General features: G+C 48.3%; 4 protein-coding genes across 5 annotated transcripts in view; 3 read left to right on the plus strand and 1 right to left on the minus strand.

Moving 5' to 3' along the window:
- The window catches only part of pcnt (pericentrin), a 28,874-nt gene extending 23,290 nt beyond the window's left edge, over window positions 1-5,584 (plus strand). Inside the window, 13 exon segments of the mRNA XM_047045700.1 lie at window positions 50-152; window positions 245-417; window positions 513-773; window positions 925-1,061; window positions 1,216-1,345; window positions 1,459-2,262; window positions 2,490-2,699; window positions 2,879-3,094; window positions 3,221-3,447; window positions 3,540-3,622; window positions 3,725-3,869; window positions 4,028-4,155; window positions 5,091-5,584. Of these exon segments, the coding sequence (XP_046901656.1) occupies window positions 50-152; window positions 245-417; window positions 513-773; window positions 925-1,061; window positions 1,216-1,345; window positions 1,459-2,262; window positions 2,490-2,699; window positions 2,879-3,094; window positions 3,221-3,447; window positions 3,540-3,622; window positions 3,725-3,869; window positions 4,028-4,155; window positions 5,091-5,134 (2,661 nt within the window). The 3' untranslated portion in view covers window positions 5,135-5,584.
- Window positions 5,585-6,345: 761 nt separating this feature from the next.
- senp2 (SUMO specific peptidase 2) lies at window positions 6,346-12,637 on the plus strand. Its single transcript, XM_047018255.1, is given in 17 exon segments — window positions 6,346-6,891; window positions 7,527-7,588; window positions 7,722-7,834; window positions 7,909-7,981; window positions 8,134-8,399; window positions 8,500-8,606; window positions 8,801-8,886; window positions 9,043-9,100; window positions 9,186-9,255; window positions 9,910-10,053; window positions 10,185-10,316; window positions 10,453-10,560; window positions 10,562-10,690; window positions 10,872-10,951; window positions 11,079-11,163; window positions 11,323-11,418; window positions 11,708-12,637. Coding segments are annotated over 17 exon segments (1,845 nt in total). The 5' UTR covers window positions 6,346-6,718; the 3' UTR covers window positions 11,771-12,637.
- A 1,796-nt stretch (window positions 12,638-14,433) lies between these two features.
- On the minus strand, window positions 14,434-18,145 carry tra2b (transformer 2 beta homolog). Of its 2 annotated transcripts, none has more exons than XM_047045756.1 (8): window positions 17,963-18,145; window positions 16,728-16,861; window positions 16,389-16,548; window positions 16,063-16,251; window positions 15,630-15,745; window positions 15,342-15,545; window positions 15,141-15,208; window positions 14,434-14,953 (listed from the first exon to the last, which is right to left on the minus strand). In XM_047045756.1, exons 1-8 carry the CDS (start codon window positions 17,993-17,995, stop codon window positions 14,943-14,945), a joined length of 915 nt encoding a protein of 304 aa, XP_046901712.1. In that variant the 5' UTR covers window positions 17,996-18,145; the 3' UTR covers window positions 14,434-14,942. The 2 variants fall into 2 exon arrangements, with proteins under 2 accessions (XP_046901712.1, XP_046901703.1); XM_047045747.1 differs by having other exon boundaries at window positions 15,333-15,545.
- A 236-nt stretch (window positions 18,146-18,381) lies between these two features.
- LOC124484689 (obg-like ATPase 1) lies at window positions 18,382-22,214 on the plus strand. The gene is made up of 11 exons (XM_047045734.1): window positions 18,382-18,488; window positions 19,032-19,129; window positions 19,239-19,382; window positions 19,470-19,597; window positions 19,693-19,868; window positions 19,965-20,045; window positions 20,214-20,311; window positions 20,432-20,572; window positions 20,688-20,784; window positions 21,005-21,127; window positions 21,249-22,214. The coding sequence occupies exons 2-11, from the start codon at window positions 19,032-19,034 to the stop codon at window positions 21,348-21,350; spliced, it is 1,188 nt and encodes a 395-aa protein (XP_046901690.1). The 5' UTR covers window positions 18,382-18,488; the 3' UTR covers window positions 21,351-22,214.
- Window positions 22,215-22,308: the final 94 nt, after the last annotated feature.

Here is a 22,308-nt window from a genome sequence, read left to right on the forward strand (position 1 = left end):
GCTTTCAACCTTTGGGACAGTTCCATATGACGCTCTGTCTCTCCCTCAGGTGCACGAGTTGGAGAACCTGGACCTGACGGCTCCTTCCTCTCCTCTGGGCTCCACCTCCTCCCTCTCCGCACCCGAGTGGGCCAGCGACGGATATGGCAGCAGTACGTGTGTCCGTGCGGGCGGCTGTGGTTTAGGAATGCAATGTTTCCTGACGTGTTAAGTAAACCCCCACCCCCTGCGCTTGTCCAAACAGACGTGAGCTCTGAGCTGGGGCTGAGGCTGAGGGTGGAGCTGGAGCAGACGGAGCGACTGGACGCCCAGTTCATCGAGTACCTGCGCTGTCGAGGCATGAACCCCGCCGCCAACACGGACAGCGCTGCGGGCAGCATGAGCTACAGTGACGAGCTGCTGTCGCCTGAACTGCAGGTAGGCACACTCTGACGCACAGGCTATAGACACACACAGGCAGCCGGGCACAGTGATATTTTGAGCAGCCGACATGAACCCTGCTCCCCCTCCAGGGCCTGCTGAAGAGGGTGTACCAGGAGAGCTGCAGGGTCCTCGCTCTGTCGCAGCGCCCGGCCGCTTCCTCGTCCCAGCCCCGCCTCTCAGACACCAAAACCTTACTGGACCAGACCCTCTGTCCTTCAGAGGGTAAAGGCCTCCCATTGGACCAGGCCTCGGTCCCTCCCCTGGGCTGGCATGAGGAAAAGAGGGCACTTCAGGAAACGGTGATTGCGCTCAGGGAACTTCTCTGCCGCATGGCACAGAGGGACCCACAGGTCAGTCCTGTTCTACTGTGTTTAACAGTAGCCATATCACGGCAGCCACATTGTACTGCTCGCTAGGCGGTTCAGTCTCTGTGTTAATGTTGGATGAACTAAAAATGGAGGCATCCCACAAAGGCACTCAAACACCGTGTGTGTGTTTCAGCCTGACAGCAGAGATGGGGCGTGGCCTAACGGACAGGTGGAGCTCCAGCTGAGGGAGGAGCTAGAGCACAGCCGGGAACAGCTGAACTCCGCCCACAACACACTGCAGGAGCTACACAACCAGATCCATCAGCTCAGGTCCACTTTCTCTCCCTCTCTCTACACCCCAAACACTCGTGAGCATGTCAGCGATGGTCTGTCTGGAGTGTGTGTACCTCCGTGCGTAGAGTAGCTCTGTGTGTTGTTGTGTGTGTGTTTGTGACGATGTGTGTGTGATGTGTGTTCTCCCCAGGCTGGCTGTGGGGGAGTGCGAGGAGGCTCTGAGGAAGGAACAGAGCAGAGTCCAAGATGTCCAGCTGGAACTGGAGCAGGAGAGGGAACACACACTCCGCCGGGGGACGGAGGAAGAGGAGAGACGACAGGTATGCACACACACACACTTTGTATTACTCTCTTACACACACACACACATGCATACTCTACATCGATGTGTTTGTGTCAGACGGGCCATGACCGATGCCGTCTGTCCTCCCAGGCACTGTGTGTTTCTCTGGAGCAGCAGGGGTCAGAGGTCGTGTCCCTCAAGAGCCAACTGGAGCAGGAGAAGGTGACCGTCAGCAACCTCAGACGAGAGCTTCAGATCGAGCACTCCCGAGGCCTCCTGCTCCAATCACAGCTCGACAAACGGTTAGCCGACGCCCACAAGGACCTGGAGGAGGAGCGGCAGCGTTCTGCCCATCAACAGGAGGCCCAATCACAGGACAGGGCCCGACAGGAGAATCTGGTCAGAGAGATGGAGTCGAGCCTAGTCGACACCCGTTCTCAGATGGCCGACGCCCACAGGAAGCTGGACGAGGAGCGGGAGCGCTGCTGCCGGCAACTCGAAGAGATCGCCCGCCGGCAGGAGGCCGACGCCACCCGAGACAGGAAGTTCATCTCCGACATGCGCTCCCAGCTGGAGCAGGAGAGGAGGCAAGGGGAGGAGCTCGCCGCCATGACGGACAAGCTGAGGGCGGAGCTGCTGCAGTGCCGCAGGAAGGGCGAGGAGGAGGACCGGAGGAGGAGGGAGGAGTCCCTGAGAGAGCAGGAGGCCACGGCCCGCCTCCGCGTCGCCGCCGCCGCCCTGACGGAGCAGAGGCAGGAGGCGGGCGTCGCGCTGGAGGCGGAGCGCGAGCGCGCTGCCCGCCAAGGGGCGGAGCTCCGAGAGCTGAAGGAGAGGCTGCAGCAGCTGAGGGAGAAGGAGCGAGAGAGGGAGGAGCAGAGGGAGAGGGAGAGGAGGAGGGAGAGGCAGGAGCAGGCGGAGAGAGAGCGGCGACACCAGAGGACCAGCGACAAGCTGGTGAGACGTCTGTCCTGGCAGAACACGCATTCAAACCGGTCTCCACCCCCTTCATTGTTAGCTAAGATGATCTCTAAAAGCTTGTGTTGTTGTTAAAGGGCTTGCCGATTTCCCCCCCCAGTGTTGATGTAGTTGAGGTTGAAGGGCGTCCAGAATAGCTCCCCCAAACTGCCCCTGTTTGGCGCCTGACTCGTTCCCTTGTACCCCCCCCCCCCCCCCGTGTCCAGAGCGAGCTGGCACTGCTGAGGCAGCAGGACCAGCAGCGCATGCGGGAGCTGCAGCAGACTCTGGCTGAGCTGGAGAGGGAGGAGAGAGAGATGGCCTCCCAGAGACTGGCCGCCGGCTCCCTCACCACCCTCCCCGGAGGAGCCCCGCGACCACACGGCAGCACCCAGGCTGGCCCCGCACAGGCTGCCACCCCTCTGCTCAACCACCAGGTACACACGGGCGTTAGGATGGCACGGGGTAGATAGGACTTGGTTGAATGTTTGGCATCGCTAGGATGTCAGTTGTGGGGGGGGATGTGGTTTTAAGGAGGTTCTTGGTTTCTTGGTCGGACTGGGGGGGGGATAAAGCAACAATTTCTCTTTTCTTTCTCTCGCTCCTTCCCTCCCAGTCGTCGTCTTCCTCGGCGTTGGTGGAGAAGCTGCTGAAGGAGAACTCTGAGCTGTCAGGTCGCGTGGCGGAGCTGAGTGGGGAGAGGGTGTCTCTCAAGCAGACCCTGGGGGGCCTGGAGCGACAGCTCCGCCGCTCAGAGAGCCAGCTCGCCAAGGTCACTGCGGAAACCGAGAACAGACCCGCTGTGGCTGCTGATATCATCAACAACAGCAAAGTAATGCGTGCGCGTGCACACACGCAGTACTTGTCGACCATGGTTTTAATGTTCTGCTACTACTCCAAGTAAGTACTGTTGAGGTCGTCTCTTCATGACGGGCCCTGTGTTTCCCTCCTCGCGCAGGTGCAGCGCCTGTACGAGCGCTACCTGAGGGCAGAGAGTTTCCGGAAGTCTCTGGTGTATCAGAAGCGCTACCTGCTACTGCTGCTGGGGGGCTTCCAGGACTGTGAGCAGGCCACGCTGTGTCTGATCGCCCGCATGGGGGCGCACCCCTCCCCCCCGCTCTCTGGCCAACGCAGACCCCTCACACGCTTCAGAGCTGCTGTACGAGCAGTTGTCGCCATTTCAAGGTGCGTGTGTGTGTGTGTGACAAGTAGGGGAGAGATGTACCAGCAGTTGTTGTGACTTCAGTTAGGTAACCCATCATGTCTCTCTCTTTCAGACTGAGGTTCTTGACCAGGAAGTGGCAGAAAGCTATCAGGAGGAGTGTGTCCACCTCTAGCACCGTCAACGGATACGCACAAGGTCGGCTTATGCGTTTTTTTGCTCGAACTGAAAATGGGCTCGCTAAGTGTTTCATTAAAAAGCCTTTGGCTCAATATAACTGTCTGTGTGTCTTTCTAACAGGATCCAGGACAGAGGTTTTGAGACAGCAGCATCCAGGAGCCAAACAAAACTCTTCCCCGCCCACAAGAGATGGTAGCCCCACCCATATGGGGGTGGTCTCAACCCTAGTTCCACCAATGAAATCGCCCTTCCGTCTACACAACAGGTACAGCATGCTTGCGTTTATCCATCTCCATTTTGAATATCATGGAAGAAGTGAATTCCATTTAGGACGGCTGTTTTGTGATGCTTGATGAACTACACAGGTCTCTCTGGGAATAACTTGCTAATAACTTGATAATTTAATTGTGTTTTGCTCCTAAGGGGATACGCTAACTCCACCGTGATCTCCGAGCGCTCCGTAGGGACATCCCAGGATGCCGAGCGGTCACTGACTGAGTATATCAACCACCTAGAGAAGGTCCAGCAACGGCTGGGGGGAGGACAACCAGGTGAGGGAGGGTGGGAAGGAAGCTGAAGGGGGGAGTGGTGGGTGTTGATGAGGCACCTGGGGTGAGTGATTGAGGCTACACCAGCTGCAAGAATGCACCCTTGGTGGAGCAGTATGAAGAAGCAATGTCACATCACTGGGTAAAGGAGGAGGAGGGTTGTTGAATTAGTTGGGGTCAAACACAGTCACTACCCACAATCCCCAGGGTGAAGAGGGCACTGATGGAGACCTGCCTCTGTAATCAGGACACTCTTCAGTGATCATCAAGTGATCCATTCCAATCAATGACTACTCAAGTGATTCGGGCCTGTAGCCTTAGACTGATCGTGACTGATTACACAAGACGGTGTTGGTTCATTTGGAGTGAGGCTCATGGGCCAAATCATGATGATTTGAAAGCCAACCTTAAAGAGCTGAACACCCTTCAAACATGAGTGGAGAATTGCTATTGCCTATTCATGGGTAACTGTATTCATTCACAATATCTCCCAACCCAGTTAGCAAGGATTCTTTATCCCTGCCTCCCAGAGGAGAGAGGAGGAGGCATGGTCAGGCCACCTGCTCCCCTGATATGATTGGCTATCGGCAGCGGTGGCTGCAAGAGAATAGGACTTGGCTGTACCTGAGCTGCCTGTCCCCCCTCTACCTGAACGGCCCAGGTGAGTGTGAGTGGAACACACCCACCCACTCTACCCAAGCAGCCCAGAGGAACCAGCAAGGCTTGTGTTCTCAGTCACTGGGGGAAGCATCCTTTCTGTATTCATTAGTTGACCTTGATGGAGGTGGTTAAGACATTGTTTAACTCCTTGGGTGTTTCTTCGATACTGTTAGAACTGACTGAGGATGGGGGTGTGTGTGTGTAGGATGAGCAGGTAGCGAAAGGTGTGCTTGTTCTCTGAACTGGTTGTAATATTATTGCTGTCTGTCTCCTTTAAGGTTCTGTGACTCTCCTTTCCAATCCTAAGAAGTCTGACCACTGAACAAATGACTCCCAATATCCCGAAAGTGGCCCTGGATCATATCCAACTGTGTTCATCAATGTACAAGAGAATTGTTCATGGTAAATGTTTTGTTTGATTATAATGGTGTTGTTGTTTTTTTAAATAAATTATTTTCTATGTTGTTTTATATGCTGATTTTTCTATGGTCTGCAAAAGCTGCAAATATGACTCCTAAGGATCCTTACAAGATGAATGTTGTTGTTTTTTAAAGTGGTGTTAACTGTTTTTATACTCATGTTTTATACTGTTTATCAATATGTATGAATGTGTTTTATACTGTTTATCAATATGTATGAATGTGTTAAGTATTTTGCACTGGAATTCCAACATCAATACTAGTCACTGTGTTCACACAGTGGTATTCTTTTTTTTAACATTTTATAATACTGGCATTTCGATCAAAAAAAGTCAATAAATATTTTGTCTGATTATCAGTGTTGTTATTTAACATTCTATTGAAAAGTATTTGTTTACTTGAAGGTAGCATAGCTTGGCATAGGCCCTAGTGGTTTATAATTGTCAAAGCTATTCAAGAAAAGGAAGAGAAAGATGCCTGAGAAGATTCAGATAGCGAGGGGCTCAGAGTCGAGCTATGCCCCGATGTTTTGAAGGGAAATAAATGCTTTCTCCAAGTGGTTTTACAATATGAAACGTTAATGGTGCAACTACATTGTTTAATGACCCTACTGGTTGCTTGGTCAACTATTTGTGATGCGAGAGAATTATCTTAAGTTACACATCAAATATAACCTTATTAGACAAGTAGACAGCAGAAGAGCTGAGTGGAGCAGAAGAGGGCAGAAAGGCATGAGAAGAGTGGAGGACAGTAAAATAGAGGACCCTAATGATATTAGCTACACCGGTGGCATGCGTGCACCACCCAGCAATTTTTTTTTCACACCTAATATTTGGTGCTGAGCTGTGTGGATCTGTGAAGCCCTGAAATTGCCTGTCATAAGTGCTATACAAATACAATTTGATGCAAGTTGATCACCTGAATTTGGTTCAAATGACTTGGTTCACAAGATCAAACTGAAGCTCTGCTAGGTAACTAAAGTGTATACTGAAAATTGGTAAGACCTGTTGAGAGAAACCTGTTTGCTGCATGGGCCGCAAAGATAAAGTCAGCTATATATTTGCATGGATGTAAATGAGAACGTCAATTCACATCAGGTTCAATCTTCAATCATATTATGTAAGCCTTAAGGGGGATCAAAAATGGCGTTGAAAGTCCCATTTAAAGAATACAACTATGAAAGCAGATTTAAAATGCATTACGGAAAAAAAGAATGTTGACCATTGAGGCTCTCCGTATCTCAATCAGCAGACGTTTATTGAATGCCACTTGACCAGACAGGCCAGGAGGAGACGCTTGTTTAACTGGCTGATTTGGCGAATGACGCTCTTCTGGAACCTGCGAATTAGACAAGCTAGCTGGACGGCTACACCACGTTAGCTTTCTTGTGTCGTAGATCCAATACCATCACTAGCTTGACTTTTAAACAACGAATAGACCTGGCCCCTTTAGAGGACCGTGTTTCCATTTTATCGTATTTGTCTGGGATGTACGGATGGATAGTTGACGGAATAACATCGCTCTTTGAGCCCGTTGACGGGCAGAAACCCACGGGGTGGCCTGCTAACGTTACCAGGGAGATACACACGCCAGCGGCAGCAACCGCGAAAGTGCAGCGGCAGGAAAGTCACGCCAGACCGGCTAAGAGGAACTATCAGAGGTAGGATTGAGGCATTGTCTCCCAACTCAGCAAGTTAGCTAGCCTAGCAGCACACCTTCCTGGGTTAGTACAGTACTCAAATGAAACGTCAATGCTATCGAGCTAGTAACTGTCTTATTCAATTACCTTTACCACAAATTACCTTATCGAGTTACTGTAGCCCAACAAGAACATTTTATGAAACATGGGGAGTTGTTCTTAATGAAACGCAACTAGCTCGATACGCTAACGTTACGTTGACTTCTCGTCTATGGGAATATCGTGTTAATGCACTCATTCCAATGTCCAGTCACGGTGGCAAAATACTGTACAGTTTATAAATTTGAGCAGACTTATCCCAAGCGACTTTCAAAAAGTACAGAAATCCGATATCAAAAGTGCGAAGATCTAACAGTAGTTAGGTGGCTTTATCCAAGGAACGGTATGCTACTACAATAGCCATCTCAACTACAATATAGTAAGCAACAAAGATCACTGCATCAATCAAGTGCAGCATCTTAAACGGTTCAGTTTCCAGTTGGATAATGCCAAAGGACTTGTAATGTCAGCTCTCTTTGAGTTTGAATCCGAGCCAAGTCTAAAAGTGCGAAGTACCTGAAGTTTTTAGTGTGTAAGATAATGTTGTTTTGTCCCAGTGTTCATGCCGCAGATAATGTTGCCCAGAACGACCAAGTGGAGATCAAAAGGCGGAAAAGAGGTAGATGATCAGTATTAAGATCCCCGTCAACAGAAAAGTATGCCTTATAACACCTCAAACACAAGTCAATGCCTTTCCCTTCAATAATCTGTGCGGATTCATGAAACCAATCAAAAAAATCTTTGATCTCCAGATGTTGTTCTCAGCTTTGTGAAGAAAACAGTGGCTGGGGTTGCAAGATTGTTCAGACTGCATCGTCCTCCATCCCCCACTGGAAAGAAGCACAGTCACTATGCAGATATTCAGGTATGTGGGAAATGTTTCCACTTTCTTTCTGAAACGTACATTCATTTACATAATTGCTGTTTTGTCTTCTGTAGGTTGGCCCTGTCGCCCTGATGGGGATAGATGAACTCAACACCTCATGGACGAGTAGCTCTGAATGGATGATGGGTAAATAAAGAAGGCTTTGATTGCAATACTCATTTAGTTAAAGTGAATCAGGCTGCATCTCCATACCTTCCTCTCTTCTCGATCACCCTCCTCAGCCCCTCTCGCTCCATCCTCATCTCTCCTTTCTTTCTGCCCCACCACCACCCCTGCAGATAAGCAGCCAGCCACTGGACTGTGTGAGAGGGAAAAGGGAGGGCTGAACATGTTCCCGAGCTCTACCCCGCCTCTGCTGAGGAAACAGGCCTCATCCGCAGTCCCCGAGAGAGGGAAGGAAAGAGAGAACCCCCGGCGGCGCTCCGTTCAGCTGCTTCCCTCCTGGTCGTCCGTGGGTGCCGGTACCGGGACCTCCAACCCCGACCCGGTGGGCCCAGGCTCTGGAGCCCACCGCGGCCACAGAACCTGCCTGGCGGTGGAGCAGGTGAGTCACATTTAGCTGGTCTGGAGACATCAGATAGAAATGGCTATTTTTATAGCAATAACCTCTGGCTATCGTTTTGGTCTTCCTTTCCTGTGCCCAGGCTTTGAAGGAGAGTGACCGGGAACACTACAGGCGGCTGGTGGAGATGGTGTCTGAGAAGTACAGCAAGAGTCAACCGTTGCCCTTCAATCGCACCAAGCCACAGTGGTGAGCAGAAGCCTACTACATCCCAAGCCAGTTTGATGTCAATTCACAAGCGTGTGTGTGTGGTTCATCTTAATTGTACTGTATTGATTGTTTTCAGGTATGTGTTATATAAATACATAAAAAACTTTCCAGGAACAAAAAGGTTTAGGGGAGGGAGGCTTTATGCGGAGGTCTGATCCTGTTCTCTTCCCCAGTGTGCCACTTTCACAGGACGCACACAGACCTGCTTTACTTGGAAGAACTAGTGAGTCTGCAGCCATGAAGCCCGGGCCCCTGAGAGGTAAAGGCCCCTGTCACACACCTCTGTCAGTCCCTCCACCTGCCTGGTCCTGGCCCCTACCCCCCCACACACAAACACACACACACTTCTCCTAAACACGCCTAATGCTGGTGATGTTTTGTGTCTCCCAATCTTCGTTCCCCCCTCTCTCCCCAGCCCCCTCCAGTGTGTTCATGTGGAGGGACGTGTCCTCAGCCAAGCAGACTAAAGACAGGTGAGTTTAGTCCGTGTGGGTTTGGTACTCTGGTCTGATGTGGTGCAGTTGTAACCCGTATCTCTGCGTGACCCACTGTGCCTAGGAGAGGGGAGATGTGGATCAATCACACTCTGACTGGATCAGTGGACACGCAAGCTATCAGCGGGGCCTCCGTAAGTTACTCACACACAGGGGCGGGGCCTCCGTGAGTTACTCACACACAGGGGCGGGGCCTCCGTGAGTTACTCACACACAGGGGCGGGGCCTCCGTAAGTTACTCACACACAGGGGGGGGGCCTCCGTAAGTTACTCACACACAGGGGCGGGGCCTCCGTAAGTTACTCACACACAGGGGCGGGGCCTCCGTGAGTTACTCACACACAGGGGCGGGGCCACCGTAAGATACTCACACACAGGGGCGGGGCCACCGTAAGTTACTCACACACAGGGGCGGGGCCACCGTAAGATACTCACACACAGGGGCAGGGTCACCGTAAGATACTCACACACAGGGGCGGGGCCAGAGAATTTTGAATGCAGGTGCTGAGGGGGTGCTAGATCATTGACAGGGGGAGCAGCGCAATTATATATATATTTGATATATAAATACTTTTTGGGGGTGCTATCGGGGTGCTTTGGTCTTTTTTGGGGGATGCTGGAGCACCTGCTAGCCCTTCCCTAGCGCTGCCCATGCTCACATACACACACACACAATAAATGGATCACAGTGACAGCCTGTCACGTGCCAAACTGCCTGTGCCAGTCCATTGAATGTTCCAATTCGACGACGGCCCACAAAGGTGTTCCCAAGCTTCTCTTCCCCTCAGGCGGAGGTGGACCTGTCTGCCGAGGTGGCTGCTCGGCTCAATCTGCAGGACAGGGACACCCCGGCGCTGGCACAGACCGACACACACACCACACATACCACACATGCACGCCACAGCGACGAGGACCTCCCTAGGCTGACCAAGGTGAGATCAGCATGTGTGTTTGCAGACGACACGTAAACACGGCGTGTGTGGAGAAGGAAAAGTCCAATGTCGTAGAGGCTTTGTCCCCTTGTCTTCCCTGTCCTATATATTGGTGTGTGTGTGTGTGTCAGGAGATGGCGGCGGAGGTGAGCCGCGCTCTGGCTCAGAGAGATCCTAACCTGGTGTTAAGCTCCGCCTTCAAACTCCGCATCACCCAGCGAGACCTGGCGACGCTGCAGGAGACGAGCTGGCTCAACGATGAGGTGCGTGTCCCTAGCAGGGGAGGAAGCAGGAACACTGTTCCAAAGCAGTAACGCAGGTCTTCGATGCTTGAATGACCGAATGAGTCGTTGGAACGAGTCACACAACCTCAGTTCTCCCCCCCCCCCCCCATCTCAGGTGATCAACTTCTACCTGTCCCTGGTGGCGGCGCCGAGCTCTGCCCAGGGGTCGGGGGGGCTCCGGGTCTACGCCTTCAGCACCTTCTTCTTCCCCAAGCTGCGGGGCGGGGGGGGCGGGGGGAGGGGGGCAGCCGGGAGGGCACCCTGCCGTGAGGCGCTGGACCAAAGCCGTGGACCTCTTCCAGTACGAAGTCCTGCTGGTCCCCCTGCACCTGGGAGTCCACTGGTCTCTGGCGGTGAGTCCGCTTTGAACTCAAACGCTCTACAGCTACTCTCCACTAGAGGGCGTTAGGCGAGGGTTGTTGTCCTTGGCCTGTATGTTAAAACACACAACGAGGTGAACTTCAATGGAATCATGTTAAGGAGTCACTAGTCGGGGTAAGAAATGTCAGTATGAAATCTCTTGTCTCTCTCCAGGTGGTGGATTTCAAGTCCAGGTCAGTGAGGTCTTATGACTCTATGGGGCAGAGACACGATGACATCTGCAGCATGTTACTGTGAGTCCTCATTGTACTGTCTGAAGTTTCAGTAACCTTTTATACTTCATTTCATTTTCATTCATCTGGAAAAAATTGTTATCCAAAGTGACGTATAGCACATGGAGAATTTGTGTGTTTGTCTCAGGCTCTACCTGAAGGAGGAGCACAAGGCCAAGAAGGAGCGAGAGATGGACATCTCCAAGTGGTTCATAGGCAGCATGAGGGCCAGTGTAAGTTACGACCTTTCTGTGTGGTTTGATGCTCCTAACTAACAAAAACACCAGGTTGGGGGTTGTACGAACGTGCGCACACAGCAAAAAGTCTACTTCCTGGTGTACAATACTGTGTACGGTGTGCAGCCTGTCATTCTGTTTTTGGTGTCCATGTAGGAGATTCCCCAGCAGAAGAATGGTAGTGACTGTGGAGTGTTTGCCTGTAAATATGCTGACTACATATCCCAGGGACGCCCCCTCACCTTCAGACAGGTACCCACTCACCCCAAACCTGCCAATCCCAAGTCTAGCAAGCAGGCGGCCATTTTAAAGTGAAATTCCATCACTTGGATGATCAATTGTTTTCACACCTGTCAAATTAGATGAGGCAAACTGGGAAGTCGTTGTGTGTCTTTCAGAAATAGCTGCATACTATAAATAGGGTTGTGATCTAAGACTGCTTACATGCACATGGCTATGCATTGGCCCTAACTCATGTCATTCATGTTAATGTTAACCCATCTGAACACTGATCTTTTCTTTTTTTCCCCCTATCCTTTAGTGTCACATGCCCCTTTTCAGGAAGTTGATGATTTGGGAGATTCTAAACCAGAGGCTGCTGTAGAAATCTCTATTATCTCAATACTACAAACCCTTTTGGGAGACGACTATATAAACTGTACGAATGGACAGCCAATGTAAATAAGACAACAAGATGCCAAAACGGGCAACAGCAATGAACAGGAGCGACGCTGCTGAAGAAAGGGATTGGATGAGAAATGCTGTCCCAGCACCCCCCAGTCTACAGCCTGCTGGACTGGGAGAAAGGAGTTGTCTGGGCCTAGAAAAAACCTAGTCTTAATGCTGAAATGTCTATAGAAATGAAGTCATTCCCAGCCTAGAACCATCTTTAATTTTGTTGAGATTGATGGCCTGGACTAGCATTAGCACTGACCAAATGGCTCATTTATGTTCTCATGTAGATCGATTGTATTTAGTTAGAATGTGCCCTAACACTGCCTTAAGTGCCTTGAGTAGGTCTGTATTAGCTCTCCAGGCATGAGCTTTGACATATTCTGCAGTGTTATTGTAGGTTATTATAAAACTTCAGCTTTGTGTGGAACAGGAGTTAAGTATAAGTTATTATTCTATAGGCCCTTTATTTTTGTAAGTTATATGTGGAGTCAGATGAGGAATGCATTTGTTTGGAGTGTTGCAAAATGTTACTCTGTAAAGAGAATTTGGCAAATGAAGTGTTTGAATATTTCTCAAACAACTTGACTGAGTTTGGCAGTTGATCCATGGACTGGAAGAGGGGTGTGTGTGAGCGTGTGCATAGCTGGAGCTGTTGTGTGCTTGTATGTAGTGATGCATGACCATCTCGGAAACCCCTGTCACAGACTGTGGAACCTTTGCAATGTGGAAGTATTTATTTGGGTTTTGCTGGTGCATCATGAATTCTTACAATGTTTATTAAACATAATTGAATTTTCACACTAGTCATTAGAATGAATGAGCTCCATATTCCTGGAGTGTGCAGTACAGACGTTTGTCATCCATTCAACTACAAAGCAATAAGAAAAACATATATACATAGGTCTACTGGTTGTGAAAGCATTTATGTTAGCATTCATGTAAAACATGCGGTTATGTGAACCACACCCAGGTTGAAAGGTTTTGGGCCCAGCAAGGTGGGTGCAAGTTCTACCCACTTTGTTTTGCCTAATTCCCAGCCACCTTAAGGCATTGTGTTACAAATTCAAATGAGTCCCATCATTCAATTTAGTCCAGTGGAATGATTCTGTCAATGCATATATACACTTGCAAAATACTTTACACCATACAGGTCTGGGGAAAAAAAAATTCTGGAAGTATTTCTAGTTCAAGGCACTGAACACTAGGGATGGGACGTATGGCACTGACGCATCGATGCTTGTGTCGCAAAACCAATACGCACAGTTTCGAAAAAGTGTTTTGGAGCTTGTATCAAATTTCGAAACCACGTGACAGATGACGTTCAATGCTTCAAACGTCACGAACTGGTTCGAAGTTTTGCCGCTCTTCTGAACCAGAGCCATGGAAGGAACGAAGCCACCGCTTCTTGTTAAAGACAAATCTCACATTGTCAGAGAAGCAGCACCAGGCATCGCTAGAGTTTCTTCCATCAGTCATTATTATTTAGCCAAATCCGTATAGTAATAATTATAAATCCGTGCATTTGTGTTGTGTTATTTTATTGAAATGAAACGTAACATGATAGGACTAGGTAGGTCTATACAGTGCCCAGAAAACAAATGTTGATGATTCGTCAACATTGTCAACAGTAATAATAATTTGTAAAAATAAAGTTCCCCCAGTTCACAATAGACCTACATATCACAAATGTTAAGAAAAAATCGGTGTTATCTAGTTTAATTGATATAAAGACCATATCGTATAAATTCCGTCTACGCGCAACAAAAAGTAATGATTTCTTCGGTGGTGTAGTTGGTTAAAGCATTGTACGCCAACATATTGTTAATGCGAATCTGGAATCCTTAGTTCGCGCCCCAATGCAGGGACCCTCGTACGACATTCTTTAACTTTTACTGTGAGAAAATGACATAATTCTAAAGGCCTACGGATGTATCACAACATTTTAATGTGTGAGAACTAATATCAGATCAAAATGAACACATGTAGCCTTAATTAAATATTGAATAACGTAGGGTAGTCTACCGTCGGAGACAACCACTACGCCTCATTCAGCCAGTTTAAGCGGCTGCTAGATGACGCTGTTCATTTTCAATGCGCCGATAGTTCGGCTCTTTGGGCCGGCACAATCCGGAAGAAACCACCAAAGCTTCACAAGGCATCGTTCGCCCATCCCTACTGAACACTGTTGCCTCAAACAGCAAAGTTAATAGTGACCCTCCAGAATCGGAAAGGGTTTTAATCGCCATGAAAGTTTGCAGACAAACTGCACAACCGTCTTTCAAATCTGCAGAACTCATTCAAGTCATTGGCCAGACGAGTCGTTAGTGGTGTGGGGGGGCCCTGGGCTTGTGGTAATCTGCCGGAGCCCTCTCCAGAGAGAAGCATAGTCATTAGCAGAGAACTGGTGTTTCAGTATCTCTTTGTATAGTTGTTAAACCTCTCTCACCACTTTGCTTAACCTGTTCTTCAACTCCTTGAATCTGACTATCCCCACTCCAGGGACAAAACATTGAGCACCAACTGACCGAGGCTGCCATCATTGGCAGACAAGGCTGTCATCATTTTTAGACAAGAATACAAGGAAACACAACGGAAAGATTATGTAAAGTTTTATTGCTTGGATATATCAGACTTAAAACACAGTATGCAAAAACACACAAAGCACTAATTGATTGAGGACTTCTGTACACTATCCAATTTTATCCTGTCAACGGAAACACCAACATAAAAAGGTCTAAACTGGCAGTAGGAGACGGCTCATCTACATAAAATGGAGCAAAGAAACACAGAAAGGATGCTTACCATAAAAATCCACCCGCCACAACATCAACTTAACGCAGAATCTGACTACTCTCATGAAAATAAAAAAAATAACCAGACCTGTGTCCAATAGGTTTGAAGTCCGTGAACCGTTATAAACAGTATGGCCTTCCTAGAGTGCCAGATAGACAGGAAAAACATTTAGCTGGATATTCTTTTTGTCGCGTCATGAAAGGATTCCAAACATTATTCACTATACACAAGCCCCCCCACCCCCACCCCCAGTTGTGTCCACTCCCCAGGTTTGTATCTCGGTCAGGCGAGGGCTCCGGTGCCACACCTCAGTAGTGACCTGTTAAGACCAGAAGCAGACAAAGACAGACAGGCGCCCGCATTACAACCACTGTTGAGCTCATGGAACAGTTCTATGACCATTTAGCATACATTAGTATTCCCCACAGATCCATTCAGAGACACTGAATGGATCACAGATGGATCATTCAGTACCTCCTCCGACCCAGGCTGTGTGGTTGACTTACGTGGGGAGTGTGAGCGGGAGCGTGATCTGTAGGCCCCTCGGCTGTAGTAAGGGGATGGAGACCTGCGCCTGCAGAGGACAACAAACCAACATGGTCAGGATCAACACGAGAGCGTGGCCAGAAACAACTGTGAACCCTCCTGAAGGAGTAATTAGTCTCAAGTCTCAAACGATTCAAAAAAGTGTGATTCACCCGTATGACCTGTAGTAGTCCCGGTCGTCGTAGCGATCATAACCACGGTCGCCACGGTCTCCACGGTCGCCCCGGTCGCCGCGGTCGTAACCGCGGTCGTAGCCTCTGTTGTAGCCTCGGTCCTCTCTGCTGCTGCGCCTGGATGTGCTGGGTCCCCCGCTGCTGCTGCCTCCACTGCCTCCTCCTCCGCTGCCGCCGCCGCCTCCTCCACCGCTGGACATCACATGCGCAGGTTACAACAGGGAGCTCCACTAGCATTAAACAAGCTGACAAGATTTCATCTGAGAAGTCACTCACTAAGTGGGCCGGCCCATGTAGATCCCAGGGGTGGGGGTGTGTGGTCGTTTAGTGATGGAGAAATCCACTCTGATCCTGCGCCCGTCCAGCTCCATCCCGTTGGCACGCTCCTTAGCCTGAGAGAGGGGAAGAAACAGAGTTAGTCTTTTCCAGATGTGAGAAAGTAACAAGTCTATAGCAGGGGTGTCGAACTCCGGTCCTCGAGGGCCGCTGTCCTGCATGTTTTAGATTTTTCCCTGCTCCAACACACCTGATTCAATTAAATGGTTTGTTATAACGACCCTTCATTCAAATCAGGTGAGCTGGATCAGGGAAACATCTAAAACATGCAGGACAGCGGCCCTCGAGGACCGGACTTCGACACCCCTGGTCTATAGCCATAACTCTCAACCCCCCCCCCCCCCCCCCCCCCCCCCCCCTTCACCACACACACCTCCTTGGAGTCCTCCCTGTTTTCAAAGTAAACAAACGCAAAGCCCCTGGAGCGCCTGGACTGCTGATCACAGACGATGCTGACGTCGGCCAGAGGGCCGTACTTGGAGAACACCTCTCTCAAGTCTCTCTCTGTGGTGTACAGGCTCAGACCAAACACGCCCAGACACGAGTTAGGGTCAGGGTCGGCCTAAACAAAGGAGAGAAGACAAGAGGGGAATAAGCTGTGTGAGATAGCTGGACGAGGATGGGGGGAGGTTAAAGGAGAGGATGATATGCAAGGTGAGATGGTATGGTCGGTGAGCCGTCTGGGTGAGGGCGGCGTACCCTGTTGCCAATGTGCCTGCGGCGGTTGGACATGGGGGAGTGGCTGTGGCTGCGGTGGCGGCGGTATTCCCCGCTGTGAGAGCGGCTCCTGGAGCGCCGGCGGTGGGAGCGGGAGCGAGAGCGGGAGTACTGCCTCCTGGAGCTCCGGTGGGATCTGGACCTGAGGAGGAGGAGGGGAGTTAGTGGCATGCATACGGGTGTGTCTTCCACGGTGAGGGTGTTGTGGGGTACACTGACACGACGAAAAAATGCTATCCTATCCCTTCCTCCATCCGTCTCAATATTGACCAAAATAATCGTGACTGATTTTGGTCAATCCAGTATGCACCATTAGCCTACCTGGACTTGGAGTGAGACCGGGAACGGGATTTGGATCTTGAGTGGCGGGACCGGGCCGGGGACTGGGCAGGGGAGCGGCTGGCGGACTTCCCTGAGCCCTGAGGCGTCACACTCCTGGAACCGGACCGGGATTCCTGAACAGGTCACACACACAGAGGTCAGGAAAAGAGCACAACTGATAGGCAGACAGTCTGACAGACAGGAGAGAAGGAGACAGGCCGAGGACCTCAGTCTCACCTACTACAGCCCCCACTTACAGAAGGAGGACCGCAGCAGACAAAAAGACTGGGTAGACACGCCTGTTAAAGGCATGAAAATTGTAAAGCTTTACAGTCAGAAAATGGACTCTACTTTGTAAGTTACTTTTCAAGTTAAAACGATGAACCGATTACACTTGAGAAACCAGTGTGTTGTGGACTAACATTAACTGAACAATTTGCATGCATGTTTAAGAAAGAGAAAATAGGAATTGTAGTACAGTTAAAACATAGCAGGCCATATGAAATTACTCATACCCCCGTATACTTCTGATAATAACTTCATAACTTCTTTAACTTCATAACTTCAAAATAATCATTCTTTTCTTCTTTCTTCAGTTTACTTTCTCCTCCTCTTCCCCCATTGCCTGCCATTACTCCCTCTACCAGTGGGGGTAATGTTGTTTGCTTCTGCCAGCTTGCCAAAGCCATTACATGCAACCATCAGCTTCATCAAATATGACCATTAACAACTTCACATCTGAATACTTCTTCCGCATTTTCATTCTTCCAAACTCAACCTTAACGAAAAACAGACAAGGGTGATGAAGCATGGCCCTTCCTGTAAAAGGCATGTTTGTATAAATGTAAATAAGTTGATAATGTAAGACCCAAAGTACATGATTAGAAAAAAAACCTGAGACTATTATTAGCAAGATGCAGTGTGATCACTGGCATGAACATGATGGCACAAGGGCCATTTTGAACAAGCTAGGCTAGCAACAACAAAAAAATAAAGGAATTAGTTAAGTATACATAGGTCTTTCAAATCTATTTAAGAAATGAGTACCAGGGAAAACTTGACAAAAACGTAATTAGCAACTACTCTACAATCCTAACATAAAAACGGCAAAACTGCAAAATTATTATTTTGCTGCACTCGCTAGCCGCCATTAGCTCTTATGCACGGGGAAATGCGGTCCTGGATAGACATTCTTCGAAATGGTTCGCGACTTCGTGGAGATCCTTAATACTTACCCTCTCGATAAAGTCCTTCTCGTTGTCGCTCATTTTTCTCAATAGATGTGCTTATTAACGGATAAAACAATACGATAAGTATGTAATATCTACAGTTTAGTGCAGACTTCCTACGAGGCCAACATGGAATTTGGAGCCTTCTTGTTCTTCGTCGTCTTCTTCTTCCTTTGATTTCCGGTAGGCAGGGTGCAGTTTGACGCATTGCCGCCTCCCATAGGTCCGTCTTGAAAAAGCGCGCCAGAGACGCCCCACAAAATAAAATGCATGGAATTAAATACAAAGTTAACAAAAACAATCAGACGAGGCATTATAAAAAACGCATAATAGGATAAAATGTTTCATATGTGGACATTTTACAAAGTTTTGATAGTAGGGAAGTGACGCTTTATCCCTGTTTTACGTTCTGGCGTATGGACCAATGGCAGTGCTACACTGAAACAACACTTCCGACTTGCTGTCTCTCTTGCTTTCCGAGCCCTGAAACTAGCAAGCTTTTGGACGACCAGTGTTAACTGTAATTTTAACAGTAAGTCCTTTCGTGAGTTATCGACAAAAGGCAGGCCAACATCAATGTGATTTGTGCTTTGAGGATTTGTTCACACATAAGGATTTTGTTATTGTCTCTTTATGTCAAAAACCAACAGATACCGCAGAGTCGCAATATCTTGTCTACTCTTGGCATTTCTTGCTACCACGGCTAGTTAGCATGCCGTATTTGTTCATAGCTAAATGAATGGGACTGCAGGACCACATGTGTTGCACCTAGCGGCCCTGTTATTGCCAATGACCCATTTCCCATTATATGTAGGCCTATTTGTCATAAACGTCAGTGTCTAGTTATGTTAAATTAATTAATGAGGACTGTAGGAGCGTACCAGTAAATGGCTGGCGAGCTGACAACCTGTGCCTAGATCACTGATGATGTTAGGCACCAATACCAAGTCACATTTACATCAAGAGCTATAAAAACTGTAAGCAACTGCATATTTAGGACATTTTAGTACATGTAATAACGGAGTGTTTAATCGGGTCAATTGAGCCTGCATTTATTGAGACCTCACCTTTCTAGATGCCTCCAAAGAAGTCAGACGCACCCAAACAGCCTCCTTTGATCGGACGTTTTGGGACTTCACTAAAAATCGGAATCGTAGGAATACCAAATGTTGGGTACGTTTAAACATTTAGTAGTCCTACAACACTACAGGTTGTACACTAGCATCAAGAAAGAGAACACCCACACATGAGAGGTCTATGGTCTTCTCCTTCATCACTACAGGAAGTCAACGTTCTTCAACGTCCTGACCAAAAGCCAGGCAGCTGCTGAAAACTTTCCTTTCTGCACCATCGACCCCAATGAGAGCAGAGTGCCCATTCCTGATGAACGTTATGATTACCTTTGTCAGTTCCACAAACCACTCAGGTTGGTGCTTACTCATTGGTTCAACATTAAGGTAGGCTATACTGCAGTCTGTATTTAATGTTTGACCTCTCACTGTTTCTTTTGTAGTAAGGTACCAGCATTTCTAAATGTGGTGGATATTGCTGGTCTGGTGAAAGGAGCGCACGCAGGGCAGGGCTTGGGCAATGCCTTCCTGTCTCACATCAGCGCTTGTGATGGCATCTTCCACATGACCCGTGAGTCCCCAATCAGACCTCCACACAAAAAAAAAACTTCCCTTCTGCCCGGAATTTCTGCGTGTCTAACCTGTGCCCGGGCTTGTGTGCGTCAGGTGCATTCGATGACGACGATATCATCCACGTGGAAGGCAGCATTGATCCAGTGAGAGACATCGAGATCATCCATGAGGAGCTGAGGCTGAAGGACGAGGAGATGATTGGTCCGGCCCTAGACAAACTGGAGAAGACGGCCGTCCGGGGAGGGGACAAAAAACTCAAACCAGAATACGTGAGCGGAAAGCATATTTTCTAAGTGGTGAGAAAGAAATGCCATAGAACTCTTCTGTATGTGAACGTTTATTGGATTCTCCAAAAATTTTCTCAGGACATCATGATCAAGGTGAAGCAGTGGGTGTCGGAGGAGAAGAAACACGTCCGATTCTACGGCGAATGGAATGAAAAGGAGGTATGGCAGTTTGTGTGTGTGTAAGAGACAGCGAGTGTGCTTTCAATGAGTCCATTTAGTTTTGTCATCGTATTTCAGAACAAAATCCTTTGCAATACATGACTGGGCTTTTTTCTGCGAGAGATAGATATCACTAGGACTCCCTCACACTTTCTGTTTGCGTTTCAGATTGATGTGCTTAATAAATACCTGTTCCTGACATCCAAGCCTATGATCTACCTGGTTAATCTTTCAGAGAAAGACTACATTAGGAAAAAGAACAAGTGGTAGGTTTGATTGTCCCATTGTTTATCTGTATGTATGAATAATATATGTGTGTGTGTGTGTGTTGGAAAACAAATTCTTCCTTGTCTGTATCCGAGTTCCACATTTTCTCTTTGCTTAAGGCTGGCAAAGATCAAGGAGTGGGTAGATGCCCATGACCCAGGTGCCCTGGTCATCCCTGTGAGTGGAGCGCTGGAGAGCAAGCTGCAGGACATGAGTGACGAGGAGAAAGAGAAATACTGCCAGGAGCAGAAGACCCAAAGGTGAGGAATCCTGTCCCGCAGTCTGGGAATCCATTCCACAGACAAATGATAAACTTTAGATTCTTAGGATGAACCCCTAATCAAAATGACGACTGTAAACTGTTTGTGTTACCAGTGTGATGACCAAGATCATCAAGGCTGGCTATGCAGCGCTGCAGCTGGAGTACTTCTTCACTGCAGGACCTGACGAGGTGCGAGCCTGGACCGTCAGGGTAAGACCTCTTCTTCATCTCCCTTCTGCCCGTTATATTGCTGCCTCTGAGAATCCTGGTCATCTTCATTTACCCTGACACCTCGTTGCTGCTTTTGTGTGTAGTCAGCTGTTGTTTTTGTTTTTTTACTTATATGGTAATTGTACACACAGTGCTATCTGGATGTTTGACTTGCCTTCAGGGTCAATGTTTAATTTGTGTTCCTTTCGTGTTCCAACAGAAAGGCACCAGGGCACCTCAGGCAGCGGGGAAGATCCACACAGACTTTGAGAAAGGCTTCATCATGGCTGAGGTCATGAAGTATGACGACTTCAAGGAGGAGGGGACTGAGAACGCTGTCAAGGTGGGTGTCTCGTAATGCATGCCTTTGTTATTTGATGGGAATTACTTCTTGGAGGCTGAACATTCATATCAGTCAAGAAATTTGTGTTTTTCATCTGTTTTCCCTCCCCTCTGCCACACAGGCTGCTGGCAAATACAGGCAGCTGGGCAGGAACTACGTTGTGGAGGATGGAGACATTATCTTTTTCAAATTTAACACACCCAACGCACCCAAGAAGAAGTGATGAGACCAGATGGTTGTTCCAGCAGGTTCAGCCCAGTCCTGCTCTGGAGGGTCGCAGTGTCTGCTGATTCTTCTTCCATCTCTCTCTTGTATGGGATCAAGTCAACTGTTTCAGCCCAGGGACTCATTTAGTCACACAGTTCAAGTGTTCATAGCACAAATGACAGAAGTATCAGAACAGAGTACATACGATTGTTTTGCGGTGATGTGCATGTAAAACATTCTATTCTAAAAGCATTCTTAATATGTTCATTTTGATCTGACATCTTCTGTGCATTTCTGCCATCTATGAATGTTGCAAGAATGAAATTAATCTCACACTATGACCCTAAAGACCTGGACTGGAGTTTTTTTTTTTGACATTTCTCATGATGCCTGAGAAACCAGAATCCTGACTGCTTCATATATTTGGGGGTGTGGCTTTGGTTTTTACATTTATGCATTTATGCAAAATAGTTTTTGGACCTATTGAAACCCCTTTTTCTTTCGTTGTCTTGACAGCTTATCATCCATGCACACAACCTAAGTACAAGGCCTAACATCATTGTGAATAAGCACATTTATATCAAGATTCTCTGACCAGGACCTGCAGTTCTGGATGCTTCCTTTTCATGTGCTTCATCCTCACTGACTTTTTCCAAGGTATTATTATATAAAATGCATACTGGTGCACCTTGTGGCCAACATGTTAACATTGACATCATTGGGTGGTATGATTAAGGACGGATTTTGAGCTAACTGACTTTCAGTGGTCATTGTAACAACCAGAATTATCAATTAATGTGTCATGTTCTTCAATAAGTAGGCACTTCTTTGAGAATGCATGCACTGCAGCTGTGTCCACAATAAATCAAGACAAACCATATACTTTGTTTTTGTTTTACAATGTTGGGAGTAAACTTTTAATAGTGGCTGCAAACAAGTTCACAGTTACGGGAATACAATTAGTAGGCTATTAT

The sequence above is a fragment of the Hypomesus transpacificus genome, chromosome 3, assembly GCF_021917145.1.
Source record: "Hypomesus transpacificus isolate Combined female chromosome 3, fHypTra1, whole genome shotgun sequence".
Lineage (NCBI taxonomy): Eukaryota > Metazoa > Chordata > Actinopteri > Osmeriformes > Osmeridae > Hypomesus > Hypomesus transpacificus.